At 36.9% G+C, this 14,156-nt stretch overlaps 1 protein-coding gene across 6 annotated transcripts in view; it reads right to left on the bottom strand.

Moving 5' to 3' along the window:
• TJP1 (tight junction protein 1) overlaps positions 1-14,156 on the bottom strand; it is a 119,414-nt gene that overhangs the window by 92,025 nt on the left and 13,233 nt on the right. For all 6 annotated transcript variants that reach the window (XR_009541949.1, XM_060156818.1, XM_060156825.1 and 3 more), the window contains exon 2: positions 1,922-1,978. Coding sequence is in view for 5 of the 6 variants with exons in the window: in XM_060156818.1 (XP_060012801.1) it covers positions 1,922-1,978 (57 nt within the window). In the remaining variant the exon portion in view is untranslated. The remainder of the gene's footprint in view (positions 1-1,921; positions 1,979-14,156) is intronic.

The following is a 14,156-nucleotide window of genomic DNA, read 5'->3' as shown; positions in this document are numbered from 1 at the left end:
CACATTTTACCAAAGAAAATAATGGATGACAAATAAGCGCATAAACAGATATTCAAAATCATTAGTCTTTAGAGAACTACAAACTAAGAACAATTCCATTCCTAGGAATTTACCCAAGAGAAATGAAAAGCTATGTTCATTCAAAAACCTGTACACTAGAGATTTATTCACAATCACCAAAAACTGGAAACCACCCCAGGGTACCAAGACTGGAGAATGAATAAGCAAATTATTCTACATTCATACAATGGAATACTATTCAGCCATAAGAACTACTGATATAAGTACATCACGGAGAAATCTCAAGTGCATTAGGCTAAGTGTAAGAAACCAGTCTCAAAAGGCTATGTATTGTATGAGTTCACCTACATGAGAGAAAAAGCAGGCATATAGGAACAGAAAACACATCAGTGGTTACTCAGTGCTCAGGGTAAGCAGACGGGGTTGACTACAAATGGCAGAAGGGAAAATTTCAGGGCGATGGAATTGTTCTATATTGTCTGTAGTGGTGGTTATATGACTTACATGACTAAATGCGTTTGTCAAACTCAGAACTGTACACTAAGGATGAATCTTACTGTGTGTAAATTATACCAATAAAAATAATAAAGGTATTAAGAAAATAAATGTAATGTGGTAAAACACCAAATTATTCTATAAAAACCAGCCAATTAAACATTTATAAGGTACGATGGCATATGTTTAATCTGATTTAAATATGCTATCAGCACATTTCAAATAAATTCAAGCCATACCTTAGCTTTATAAATTAAAAGTTAAGGTTAGTATTATTAATGAGTTCTTTCACCATTTAGGGAGACACAAAAAAGTCTTATCTGAAATCACTGTTTTTTAATAATTAATTTACCCACTGTCTATTATGTGTAGATTCAAAGATTCACGAGACAGTCAGGTGCAGGGTGGTTCAGGAACATGATTTTCCCCCTTTCCATTTTCCTAGTAATGGATATAGCTGGTAGAAATAGTAAGTGTAAAATATTTAAATATTCTCTAATCTCTTTCTGTACATTCTCTAAGGAGAAGGGTAATCAGTAGATTCAGCTCTCTTCAAAGGGAGGATAGGAGAGATTTATGGGAGGCACTACTTTATGTCAAGCATGAGGTGGCATAAGCCCCATTTTTAACACTGAAAACCAATGCTTTAAAGGCCGTTTGGTCACTTGCTCATTTCTAAAAGGAAGCAGGCAGCAGTAGGATTCAAATTCAGGGCAGTCTCATTTCAGACAAAGCTCTTTTTTTTTTTTTTAAGCTATTATTTATTTAATTCTTATTCCAGAATTTTCCATCTATTTCTAGTGCCATGTGGCATGCGGGATCTTAGTTTCCCAACCAGGGATCAAACCCACTCCCCCCTGCATTGGAAGCGCGGAGTCTTAACCACTGGATCGCCAGGGAAGTCCAAAAAAGCTCTTACTCTTACCCAGCTCACTGCGATTTGCTCTCTGCCCATCTGCAATTGCTTAAGCAAGAGCTTGGCTCTGCATGTTTCAAATCAAGGAGTATCTTTTAAGATTTTATTACTCGCATGACCCTGTTCAATTTTAAACCCCAAGCCTACAATACATACATATTACTCAGAAAAGCTGAAACAGTTTACAATTTACACGAAAATACGGTGACTTTTATCTGATCAAATTTTTAAAAATAAACCACTTAATTTCTTAAGTCATGATTAAAAACAGCAATATACAAATAACAACCAAAAGGATATATGAAAAAGTAATCATGTTCACTTTTGACCTTAATAAAGAATTTATTGCAACTCTAATTTTAAACAAAGGAATATAGAAAAGTTCTTCCCCTTTCTTCTGGCTTCCTGACATCTGGCTTTCCTCTATTGTTTTCAAAAGCTGCCAGTATCCTGACCTACACACAGATTATTTACTTCAACAGAACTCACCCTGTGAAGTGTCACCGTGTGTTGTTCCCATATAGCTGTTTCCTCCATTGCTGTGTTCTGATAAAGAAAAAGAAAAACAATAATTATCTTTTAAGAAAATGTCTAATAAAGTGAATGAGAACAGCCAGCAAACAATTTAGCACAGTAAAAAAACAAAATTCATACTTTCAATATTAGATACTCTAAAAAGAGCTTAATAATTATTGAAGGTTTTTTGCTTGCTTTTGTTTTTGTTGTAAGAGACAGGAAATTACACACAGGAACTTCCTTTGTTTTTAACTTAATTTGGACAGATGCCACTCTATATTCATTTCATGCCAGCTGAAATCAGTGTTCAAGCTAATTCTGCAACTTTATACTTAACATCAGATAGAAATGAACAGAAGTTGGAATAGTATTTTAAAATATCTAACGAACAACACATAAAACATTTAAAAGTATTCCTTAATGTTGTGCAAAGGAAGGAAACGTCAAATACCTCTGAACTCAGTAATTATAAATACACGTATCACAGGAAAACAGATAAGACCATTTGATAGGTTTGGTCAATGGCTGCTTCAGTATCAGTTAAAACATTACTGCTCTACCTAGTTTCAATTTTACTACAGAATTATCTTCAAGCTTTGTTTATAACCCTGAAGAAAAAAAAAAGGCTTTTCTAACATACATATCATGCACACATGCCCATGCCACACACAAAAGAAACAAAAAGGAAAAACAAATAAACAATTCCAAACTCCCTGCCCCAAAGAACTGCCTTAAAATAAAAGTGATGCAAGCTCCAATAGAGGTGCTCAAATGTCAGTGTAGTTCAGGTTCTTCTCCTGTCAAGAACTTTTTACTGAAGAGAGAAATAAATCACTATCTAACAGATAGACACTAAAGAATTCAAAGTAAATTTCTTATAAATTGGGTTAATTGCTCTTGGAGGCTTAAAGTAATTCAATCTCTTTTAATGTTACCATTTTCTGTAATTGGGGTTCCTGAACATATATATCTACAATTTGTTTAAAGGCTTTTTCAGAGGTATCACAAGGTAAGGTAGAAGTGAGAATGCTGAGCACGATGCTTCCAGGACATCACTTGTCACCCAGCCTTATCAATGTCTATTCCACAAATAAGGTTTGTTTTCTACTGCACTGCTGTCACTACCATCATGAGAACATGTCCACCAAGGGGCCCTGGACCCATTTCTCCTTTCCCACAGCAACTTTAATCGAACATTAATGCCACTTTAGAAAAGGAATCCCTATAAAGAAAGCCTGCTTCCCTAAATACAAAGCAACTAGATTAACTTTCCTGCCAGATGAATAAGAGAGGGAGAGAAAGGATCCCTCTGTTCACTCCCATAGATAAGAACTGTCAACCAGCGTTTTGTTTCAATCTTTCAGTCAAGTGCAGCAAAACCTCCTTTTAATGAGACCTCTGCTGGAAACAAAGCTGTTTTGTTTTTTAAAAAAATTGACCAGCATTTATGTATTTTAAAATATACCTCCATCAATGTGACACAGTGATGATATGAGTAATTCTGCTAAACATCAAGAGTCCTACTAAAATATACAGGATAAAAATATCTGCAATTGCCAGTTTGTCCAATCTTAGCTGACTTATTAAAAATGAGAACTGCTTGCATGGCTTTAAGCTTGTCTTGCCTTGATCTACTTCTTAAACCAGCAGCACTGCTTCACTACCCTTTTAATTCCTTTCCTATCAGTGCAAACTGAAAGTGATCTGATAACCAGAGAGGACCTCCATAACATATTCTTTGGAACGAAAATTTATCATCCTCCATATGGTTTTAATGGCCACACAATTTACCATTTAGTAAAAGAATATGAATCAAAATGAGAAAATTCATTTAATGCGAAGGGAGGAAAAGCAGATTATGAAATGGCTTGTATATTGTTATCCTTTGTTTAAACGTGAATATGAAAAGAAAGGCTAAAAGGATATACAAAATGTTAACACAAATCGTCCTCAAAGTGAAGGGATTATGGGTAATATTTTTTCATTAGGTTTTTTTTTTTTTGCTTTCCTTTCTCCATTCCCAGTCAGAATAAACTGCCAAAATATTTTAAGCCACATTCATCAAATCCCACTTGAAACTTCAAATATCTATTTTTAACTTTGCTTTTAGGAAAAATCAAGTAATATTTAAGATTCTTTTATGTTTTATTGTTAATTATAAAAAAGTATCCTGTTAGTAAGGGATTTATAGAATAAGGTCTTAATGTACAAGCTTCTAGGAGTACAATAAGAGAAATTTAGATTATTTTGTTTATAAGGGGAAAAATAAAAATACTAAAACAATTGTTCTCAGCATTCCAATCAAAGTTAATGTTTCTTCAGAAAAGTACACAACTCAACCAACTCAATGGCTTCCCCCAAATGGGTAATACAATAGCTCCCTTCTCTATTAAAGCCAAACACAGCCTTATTAGCTTGATTTATCACAAGGGAGACCAATGTGCAAGAAAGAAGCCGAGAGAACGAAACATCAAAAAGGGTGGTCAGTTAGGCTCTTAACCTGTGCTCTAAAGCAATTGAATCCATAATATAAATAAGTTGTTATGCCTTGATGATCCTAATCACTTAAAACACACACACAGAGAAAAAAGTGTTACTAGTTTAAACCATGGACCATTCCATCTCTCTCCACTCTCAGGCCTTTGGTTTCCTTCAGTGGCAAAAGCAGCAAAATTCTATCCATGGCTGTTTATATAACTAGGCAGACTTTATGAGGAGTTCTGAAGGAACTGAGAATACAAATACAGTAAAATATAATAGTAGAATCTTACTTGACGGGATTCAAGTACCCACTGTAATTCTTTCAACTTTGCTATGTTTGAAAGTGAACATAAAATGTTGGGAGGTGGTGAGAGGAGATTCTTATTAAATCACTCAGAAACTGAAGGCTACAATGGATATAAAAAACTTTTAGTACTACTAAATGTGATACTTTCGAAATTTGATACTTTAGATTTTAATGCTAAAATTTTGATATTTTAGAAAAAGGAGAAAGGGGATTTCCTTTGATAGAATACCTAAAAAAACAAGTGGCCTCTGGGGTGGAGAAAGAGAAATTGGGGCAGGGAGGTAGGGAATCTTACATTTTCACTGTGAGCCCTTTTGTAATGTTCTATTATGTTCATCTACTACTTACTCAAATAATTTTTGAAACATCATCCTTATTGTAAAATTGCTTACTTGTCATTTTTCTTACTGGTAAAAAAAAGCAGAATGCATAACTGGCAGAAGGATTTTCTGGTAAATGAATAGTCTCATTCCCAAAACATTTAGGCTTGTGGGGAGACCGCAAGTAAAAAAGTGTCACTCCTCTAAGAATGATTACAGCACTATCATTCCCTATAACTATGAAAGATGCTGTTAAACACAAAATGAACTAAGCCAGAAATATCAAGATCACAGCCCAAATCTGCCATTAACTAGGTAAGTAAACTTAGTGTTCCTCATTTAGGGAATGGTATGACATTATCTCAAGTAAAAAGTCCTGTCCAGCTCCAAAATTCTATTAGACTGTAATTTCAATTCCAAACAGGCTGCAAATTCAATAATTAGTGAAGCACTGTAGGCATCCAGAGGAACTGTAATCGTGGCCACTGGACTCTGAGTTCTACATACACTTCTAAGTCAGTGTCAACTGACCAGAATCACAATTTCTGAAAAAGCAAAAAGCTGCATTTCAGAGAGTGCCAAGAGTTTGTTTGGTTTCTTTGTTCTAAGCTCCAGCTGGCAAAGACACTACTCAGATCACCAACTCTGAAGGGCTTCCTGCCAAAACTTAAGATCCTAATTCTAGGCAGTTTCACTGTCCTTTAGGGCTGATTACACATCAAGTGGGGAAAAGACAGGAGAACACAAGAACGGACAAGAAGGGATGAACCTGTAACTGGGAGAAGACCAAATCCAAGACGGAATAAAGCCAGTGTTCTCCAAATGAAGGAAAATCTTAACTCCTCAATATTCACTGAGTATATAGCCAGTTAAAATTTACCATCCTTATGGCTGTAATTTTAAAAACAATCCATTCATTTATTCAATCCAGACATTTATGCTAAGTGCTGTAGAGGTCAAAAATAGGTCCTTCTTCCTCCTTAAGGACTCAAGGAGAGGCTTATAACACTAGATAAATGTGTATACAAGGTGCCACGGGGGATGGAGAAGACGCTGCTTGCTGAGAAGATGGGAGACTGAGTGCCCGAGAAAGAAACATCTGAGTTCAAGCTTGAAGGATGACCAGGAAAGAAAATGGGGAAAGATGTTTCCAGAGAAGAAACAGGGTATCAGCAAGGCTGTTGATGCTGCACATAAAGCTGGCTTTGAAGTGGCTGAACAGTACCATTTGTGGAATAGGGAAAGGGTAAAATAAAAAGAGAAGCTGCAGAAGTACATCCCAACAGGCCTTGTAACAAATCTAACGCTAAGGACTGTAAACTCAATGGGAAGACACTAAGGAACTTTAGGCTGTCATATTCCATAGTCAGGACTCATTCTGATGGCTGTGATGTGGAAGAGGGAGTTGAGGCAGGGAGACCAGTTAGAAAGTGGAAATAAAGAGGGGGAGGAGCTAAAGATGGCTGTTACAGGTTCTGAATTGACCATCTGCGTGAAAAAGCCAGCAGAGAAAGAGATTACAAATTCAGTTTTAGTCACCTTTAATTTAAGGTGCCTGTGGAAATACTGAAGCAGAGATATAGGCAGTAGGCAGGTGGATATAGGAGATCTGGCGCAGATAAGGATCTAGGAGTAATCAACAAAGTAGTATTGAATCCAAGAGAAAAGATCCAGTTACCAAAGGACTAAGATGACCCTGTGCACCACAAATATTCTGAGGGGAAAAAAGGAAGAACCTAAGGAACCTGAAAAGGCACAGCCAGTGAGGAACTAATATAAAAATGTCATTTATTGTCCAGAGAATACACCAAAACAAAATATAAAAATGGAAGATACCATAAAAGAATAAAATTTTCATGTTTTTTAAATTGTTGGACCCTTACATATCAAATATATACTTTAAATAGTTTATTCAGTACTATCTCTTAAATAAAGCACACTGAGCTCCTTCCTGATGACTTGTGGTCCTCCACTAGGAATATCAAGTAGCAAACACAGAGGTAACACTGGTGGCTCTGAGTTTTTCTTCTCTATGCAAAGTTGTTATGCTGAATTGTTTCTGAATTCTCCTGCCCTCCAAAGTGTTTTGTTTTTTGTTTTTTTGCTTTCCATCCAAAATAGAAAGCAAGATTACCTACTGAGATAATGTTGAGCCAGGAACTTAAGAAGTACAACCTAAGTTTTAGTGAATAAAACAAATGACCCCTGCCCCTCTTTGACCTTTCAGTTAAGCATTTAATTTCAAATGTGATCACTGCTATGCAAATAAAGTACAAAGAAAGAGACTAGTGTATGTGCTAAAAGGTGGGGAAAATATACATTTGGATTGATCTGAAGGGCTGTCAAGTAAACTCTCAAAATGGAGATGTCCTGTCCAAGACAGAATAAAAAAGATAAATCTGAAGTCAAATGAAGAGTGGTGTTGGAGACACTCAGGGAATTCAACAAATCTCACAAACAGGATAAGAACTCACTAAGCATAAGAACTAAAAATAATGATCAAAGTAACACTGCAGCAATTGTGGGATGACAGCCTCAACAGAAAGTAAGTAAATCGAGCATCTGACATCCCACTATTCTCATCACCAGTTAAATTTTTAAATACTTTACTGTGTGTTCACTACTTGGCTGACAATTCAGGAGACAGATGATGAGATGGATAGGATTAGAAAATATGAAGAGCTGGAAGAAGGACACAGGTGGGCCTAGAATTTTTTTTGGTTGATCAAAGCTAGAGATTTGCTTAAGTAACTTCACAGATAAATTGCTATATTTGCCAATGTCCTAAGATCAAAGTGAAAGTGTTACCAAGTCCAAGCTCGCTCCGCTCGCCACATGACAGGCCAATGAATCGGAGACGAGGTATTGAGGCAAAGGAATATTCGGAAAGCCGGCAGACCGAGAAGATGGCAGACTAGTGTCTCTGAAAAACCATCTTATCGGGGTCTGGATGCCAGTTTCTTTTATAGAATCAGAGAAGGAGAAGCAGTGAGGAAATAAAGTAAAAGGGCCATCAGTCTTGCAAAACATCTCCTGGAATGACCAGCCCCATTGAGGGGATGTGTTAGTTTCTTTTTTCTTGCAGCCAACTGACAGGTGGGCAGAGTTCCCTGAGGCAGGCCATTATGTGTGATTATAATAACAAAGGCAACAAAAAGCAAAGGTTAAAGTCCAAGAAACAGATCCTACGTGGAGTCCGATTTAGCTCTTCCCTGTTACAAAAGAATATCAGCTTAAATAAGTTACCATTAAACCTTGAGAAATTCTCATCAGGGACAGTTACAGATACCCTCGAAAACTTAGTGCTTTCCAGTTATCAAAAATAAAACTTTTTAGGTTGACATTTTCTAATGGCTGAAAGTGGATAAAAGACCTTTCAAATTTTTTTCCAGGTAGAAAGGGGAAAGGAAATGGGGTAGCATAGATGAGGAAGTGATATTTCTGAGTGTATCTTTTTGTGTAGCAGTATTGTTCCATGATATATTATCCTCCGTATATACAAAAGTCTTTCTCCAGGGGTGAGGGGAGAAATGGGTAAAAAATTTAAACTGTTTTATGCGTATACTAGAAGTGAAGAAATAATAGATAATGAGAGCTGGGTTTCTATTGCTGGAGAAAAAAACTATAAATAAGAAAAGGAGGGAGGCTAAACTGAACTCTATGATGTGAGATCGGAATCTGAGGTCAGTATAAACCCATGGTTTTCAATATACATGCAGATAGATACAGAAATAAGAGTCTTGTAGATATGCATATGCCTACAGGATTCCTAGCTCTGTCTGCTGAGAGCCTAGAAGAAAGAAAGACTGCAATGAGCACAGCTAGCATGGAGATCTTAATTTCTAAATACGAGTCTTTAATAAAACAAACCAGAATTTCTCAGAGAAGGGGTTGGTTGCAGGGCTGGGTCAGGAAAATGCAGCATGAACCTGGAATATCATGTGGCACTAGAAATGAAGGTACTGCTCAAAAAATTATGGGGGTTTGTCAAGAGAACACCAGCTTGAAAGAGCTTCTAAAGGCCAAAGCTGGAATAATGTGAGCAACAAAATAATATTAGACTTTAACCCACAGAATAATAACCCTTGAGTCCATACTGATGTAATCAAACAAATAAATGGGAAAGGGACAGCTCTTCATTAGAGTGGAATTTCAATTAAATGTGAAAGGAAATGGGAAAACAGAATTACCATCAGCCAAACTCCAGAAACTGTTCCAGATAAAGATCCACCCACAGATGATAAAACTAGTGGGTGAATGTTTGAGGACTAACAGTTAAATTAAGCACAGCCCCAAATTATCTCCTCCAAAATATTTATAAATTACAGAAACACAGTAACTTTACAGTGGAGAAATACCATCTTAACCAAGGTAAACATTACCAATAATAAGACAGATCAATATCATGAACCCCATGAGATGATGAACAACATGGTTTTTGTAGTATTCTTGCCAAAAATGCACAACCTCATTCCAATGATGAAAAAACATCAGACAAACCAAGTTGAAGGGCATTCTAAAAAATAACCAATCCTCTTCAAAAAGTTATAAAAGACAATGGGAAAACTGAGGATCTGTTACAGAGTCAGACACCAAAAAGAAGTAACAACTAAATGCAAAGTGGAATCCTGGAAGAGAAAAAGGAAGAACTAGCAAAATTCAAATGTGGTGGGTAATTTACTTATTATTGGATCATTGTTCATTTCTTATCCTTGATAACTGTTCTACAGTTGCAGTTATGTAAAACGTAAGGGGAGTGGAATGAAAGATATAAGAGAACTCTAATATTTTTGCAACTTTTCTCTAACATTAACTCAAAATTTAAAAGTTTTTCCAAACACAAAACAAAAAGACAACTTACAGACTAAGAGAAAGTATTTGCAAATGATGTAACCGATAAGGGCTTAATTTCTAAAATACACAGACAGCTCATAAACCTCAGTATCAAAAAAAAACCCAATCAAAAAATGGGCAGAAGACCTAAATAGATCTCTCTCCAAGGAGGACATACAGATAGCCAAGAGGCACACGAAAGGATGCTCAACATCACTAATTATTAGAGAAATGCAAATCGAAACTACAATGAGGTATCACCTCACGAACCTGTCGAATGGCTATCATCAGAAATTCTACAAATAATAAATGCTGGAGAGGGAGTGGAGAAAAGGAACTCCTGTACGTTGTTGGTGGGAATGAAAATTGGTGCAGCCACTATGGAAAACAGTATGGAGGTTCTTTAAAAAACTAAAAATAGAGCTACCATATGATCCTGCAATCCCATTCCTGGGTATATATCCAGGGATTAACAGATATATACCACTATATATAAAATAGATAAACAACAAGGATTTATTGTATAGTACAGGGAACTATATATTCAATAGCTTATAATAACCTATAATGGAAAAGAATCTGAAGCTGTACACTTGGAACACGACCTTGTAAATCACTACAGTTAAAATAAAAATAAATAAATATTCACAGAGCAAAACAAAAAAGGAATGGTAATGACAAGATTAATAAGGAGCTGAAAATTGCTAGGTACAAAAGAATGCCATCTTGACCACATTTGCCTTGGGCAGTAGAACATCTAAGTCATATTCTGAACTATCATATATGAGCAAATTCATCAAATTCTTATCAAAATCAAGAACATTCTTTCTTTAGCTGCTAAAATGAAGAATATAATTAACCTATTAAAGGAACCTGAATGGGTAGTTAACACGTCTGGTTTTGGAGTTTCTTTGGTTATTCCTCCTCCTTACTAAATCACTATCTGATTTTCAAAAAAAAAGAAAAAAAACTAAAAAGTTTTAGGAAGTCTTTTCAATTTCTAAATAATAAAATATAAGAAAAACCATGATACTTCTCTAACAAAGCACTCAATGGAAAACAGCAAATTTGTACACTCGACAGGCCACATTTCTTTAAAACCAGCCTCCTTACTTCACCTCAACCCTAAAACTATTTTAAACAAATCACAAAATGTCTAAGGTAAAGTAACAAGCTGTGTTTCAACTGCTAAGCCCCACTTGGGCACACTCCACCAGGCAGCTCCCTGGTTCCCAGACCAGGCACCTTGAGGCTGAAAACTTCACTATTACGGTGGAAGTTGCGATAGATCAAGGTTCGGTAAGAAGTAAATATACCAGTCTGAATGCAAGCTGTTTGGTTATTAAAACTTAGAACTTCTTCCATACAAACAAAGAAGCAGTATCACTTATTTTCATGTAAATCTGGGCTTTTAAAGTTAACCTGCTAATATCTATCTAACGAATCTAGTATTCACAGCCAGAAAATCAATAAAGACAAAGCACCTAACAGAAAAGATGGGCTGAGGGCTTGAGGAAGCGCTTCAAGCAAGAGGACAGTAAACACGTGGGAAAGTGCACAACTTCCTTATTCAACAGGGCAATACAAATTAAAAACACAAGTAAAGGCTACTACACAACCATACAATATGCTAAAAGAAAATAATAATGAACACTCTAATCAAAATGCACCACTAGTGGACTTCCCTGGTGGCGCAGTGGTTAAGAATCCACCTGCCAATGTAGGGGACACGGGTTGGAGCCCTGGTTCGGGAAGATGCCACGGAGCAACTAAGCCCGCGCACCACAACTACTGAGCCCAAGTGCCACAACTACTGAAGCCTGCACACCCATAGCCCGTGCTCCGCAACAAAGAGAAGCCACCTCAATGAGAAGCCACCTCAATGAGAAGCCCATGCACCGAAACAAAGAGCAGCCCCCGCTCGCTGCAACTAGAGAAAGCCCACACGTAGCAACGAAGATCCGACAGGGCCATAAATAAATAAATAAATAAATAAATTTATAAAAAGAAAAAAAACCTCACCACTAGTAGGAGTGTAAATTGGTATCACTGCTTTGGAAAGCTGGGTAAAATAAGCATACTGTATGATCAATCAACAGAAATGTAACATATATTTACAAGAATGTTCACAAAAGCACTATTCTTTTTTTTTTTTTTTTTGCGGTACGCGGGCCTCTCACTGTTGTGGCCTGTCCTGTTGCGGAGCACAGGCTCTGGACGCACAGGCTCAGCAGCCATGGCTCACGGGCCCAGCCGCTCCGCGGCATGTGGGATCTTCCCGGACTGGGGCATGAACCCGTGTTCCCTGCATCGGCAGACGGACTCTCAACCACTGCGCCACCAGGGAAGCCCAAAAGCGCTATTCTTAACAGCCAAAAACCAAAAACAATCTAGATGTCCACCAATCATAAAAGTGAAAACAATGCAACATTCACTCAATGGAAAATTACAGAGCCATGAAATGAATAAACTCTAACTACACAAATCAATATGGATGAACACTGATCAGTGTTGAACAAAAAAAGCCAGACATAAGAATATGTTTCCCTTTAAGTTTAATAACAGGTAAAACTGAAAAAAACACTGCAAAAGAAAAACTACTAGGGGGGAACTAGCCCTATCAAGTATGGCCTCTTAATTAAGACATACTATAAGGCATCTACAATTAAAAATGTGATACTGGGGCACGAGCAAATAGACCAGTGGAATAAAATGGGAAAATTCATAAACAGACCTTCAAATCACTGGAAAAATCAGTGTATGAGAAAGGTAACATCTCAAATTACTAAGGTAAAGATGCACTTTTTAATAAATGCGGCTAGAACATCTGGGCTGTCATTTGGAAAAAACATATATTAGATCTATATCTCACCACACACAAAAATAAACTCGAATGAATTTAGGAATCTAAATGTAAAAAACAAAACCATACGAGTACTAGAGAAAACCTGGGTGAATTCCTCTTTAATGCTGGTGTAGGGAAAGACTTTCTAAGCATAACTCAAAATCTAATGGAAATAAAACAAAGTATGTAAAAAATTTTAAATGTCTGCTTGACCAAAAAAAGAAACACAAATACAAAACACCATAAACAAAGTCTTAAGAAAAGTGCAAGATACACCATGAGAGCCAGTATCTCTAAAACATAAAGAAATCAAAAACTGCAGAAAAAATTCAGCAGAAAAATGGGGAAAAAAATACATCACAAAAAGGATATTAAGATTTGAAAAAATGTTCAAACTCAGTCATAATTAGAGAAATGCAAATTAATATAACACCAAGATGCCATTTCTCACCTGCCAAAGCAGTCTGAGGGCAAGACTGTGAGGCTATGTTCACTCACAAATATTTCCAGGGGAAATGCAAATTCATCCTGCCTTTCTGGAGGTATATCTGGCAATACTGGGGCTTCCCTGGTGGTGCAGTGGTTGAGAGTCCGCCTGCCGATGCAGGGGACACAAGTTCGTGCCCCAGTCCAGGAAGATCCCACATGCCGCGGAGTGGCTGGGCCCATGAGCCATGGCTGCTGAGCCTGCACGTCCGGAGCCTGTGCTCCGCAACGGGAGAGGCCACAACAGTGAGAGGCCCGTGTACCGCAAAAAAAAAGTAAATCTGGCAATACCTAACAAAACTGAATGTGTACCTAACCTTCTGACCCAGAGATCCCACTCTTAGGAAATCTGTCCTGAAGATAAACCTCCAAAAATGCGACTATACATATGTACCAGGTATTCATGGTAGCAATGTTGTAACTACAATACTGGGAACAACCTGTATGACCAAACTTGGGAGAACGGATGAATAAATTACAGCACATCACAGATCGGAGTACTATGCAGTCATGAAAAATGGAAGATCTCTATGAACCGACATGGAGCAATTTCAAAGACAGACCTTTAAAAGAATAAAGCAAAGTGCACACATATCAATAGTATTCCATCCTTCATGAAGGAAAGAAGGGAATATAAGATTATATACATGTATCTGCTCATTTGTGCAAAAGAAATATAGAAATGATAAACCAGAAACTAAAGAAATTGCTTACAGATTAAGTAGGAAAGGGGTGGAAGGGAGAGGGTGGTAGGACTTTGCAACACTGAACTACAGTAACGTACAGTAACGTACAGTAACGTATCACATACCCCAAAATAACAAATAAATAATTAAAATTAACCAGGATGAGGTGGTGGGAACCAAAATGGAATACAAACAGTAGCAGATAAACCTATCTATTACAAATGAATACCACAAGCGAAGAGGATTGGTA

This window comes from Lagenorhynchus albirostris, chromosome 1, assembly GCF_949774975.1.
Source record: "Lagenorhynchus albirostris chromosome 1, mLagAlb1.1, whole genome shotgun sequence".
NCBI lineage: Eukaryota > Metazoa > Chordata > Mammalia > Artiodactyla > Delphinidae > Lagenorhynchus > Lagenorhynchus albirostris.
This window is presented reverse-complemented; position numbering and strand designations above follow the sequence as displayed.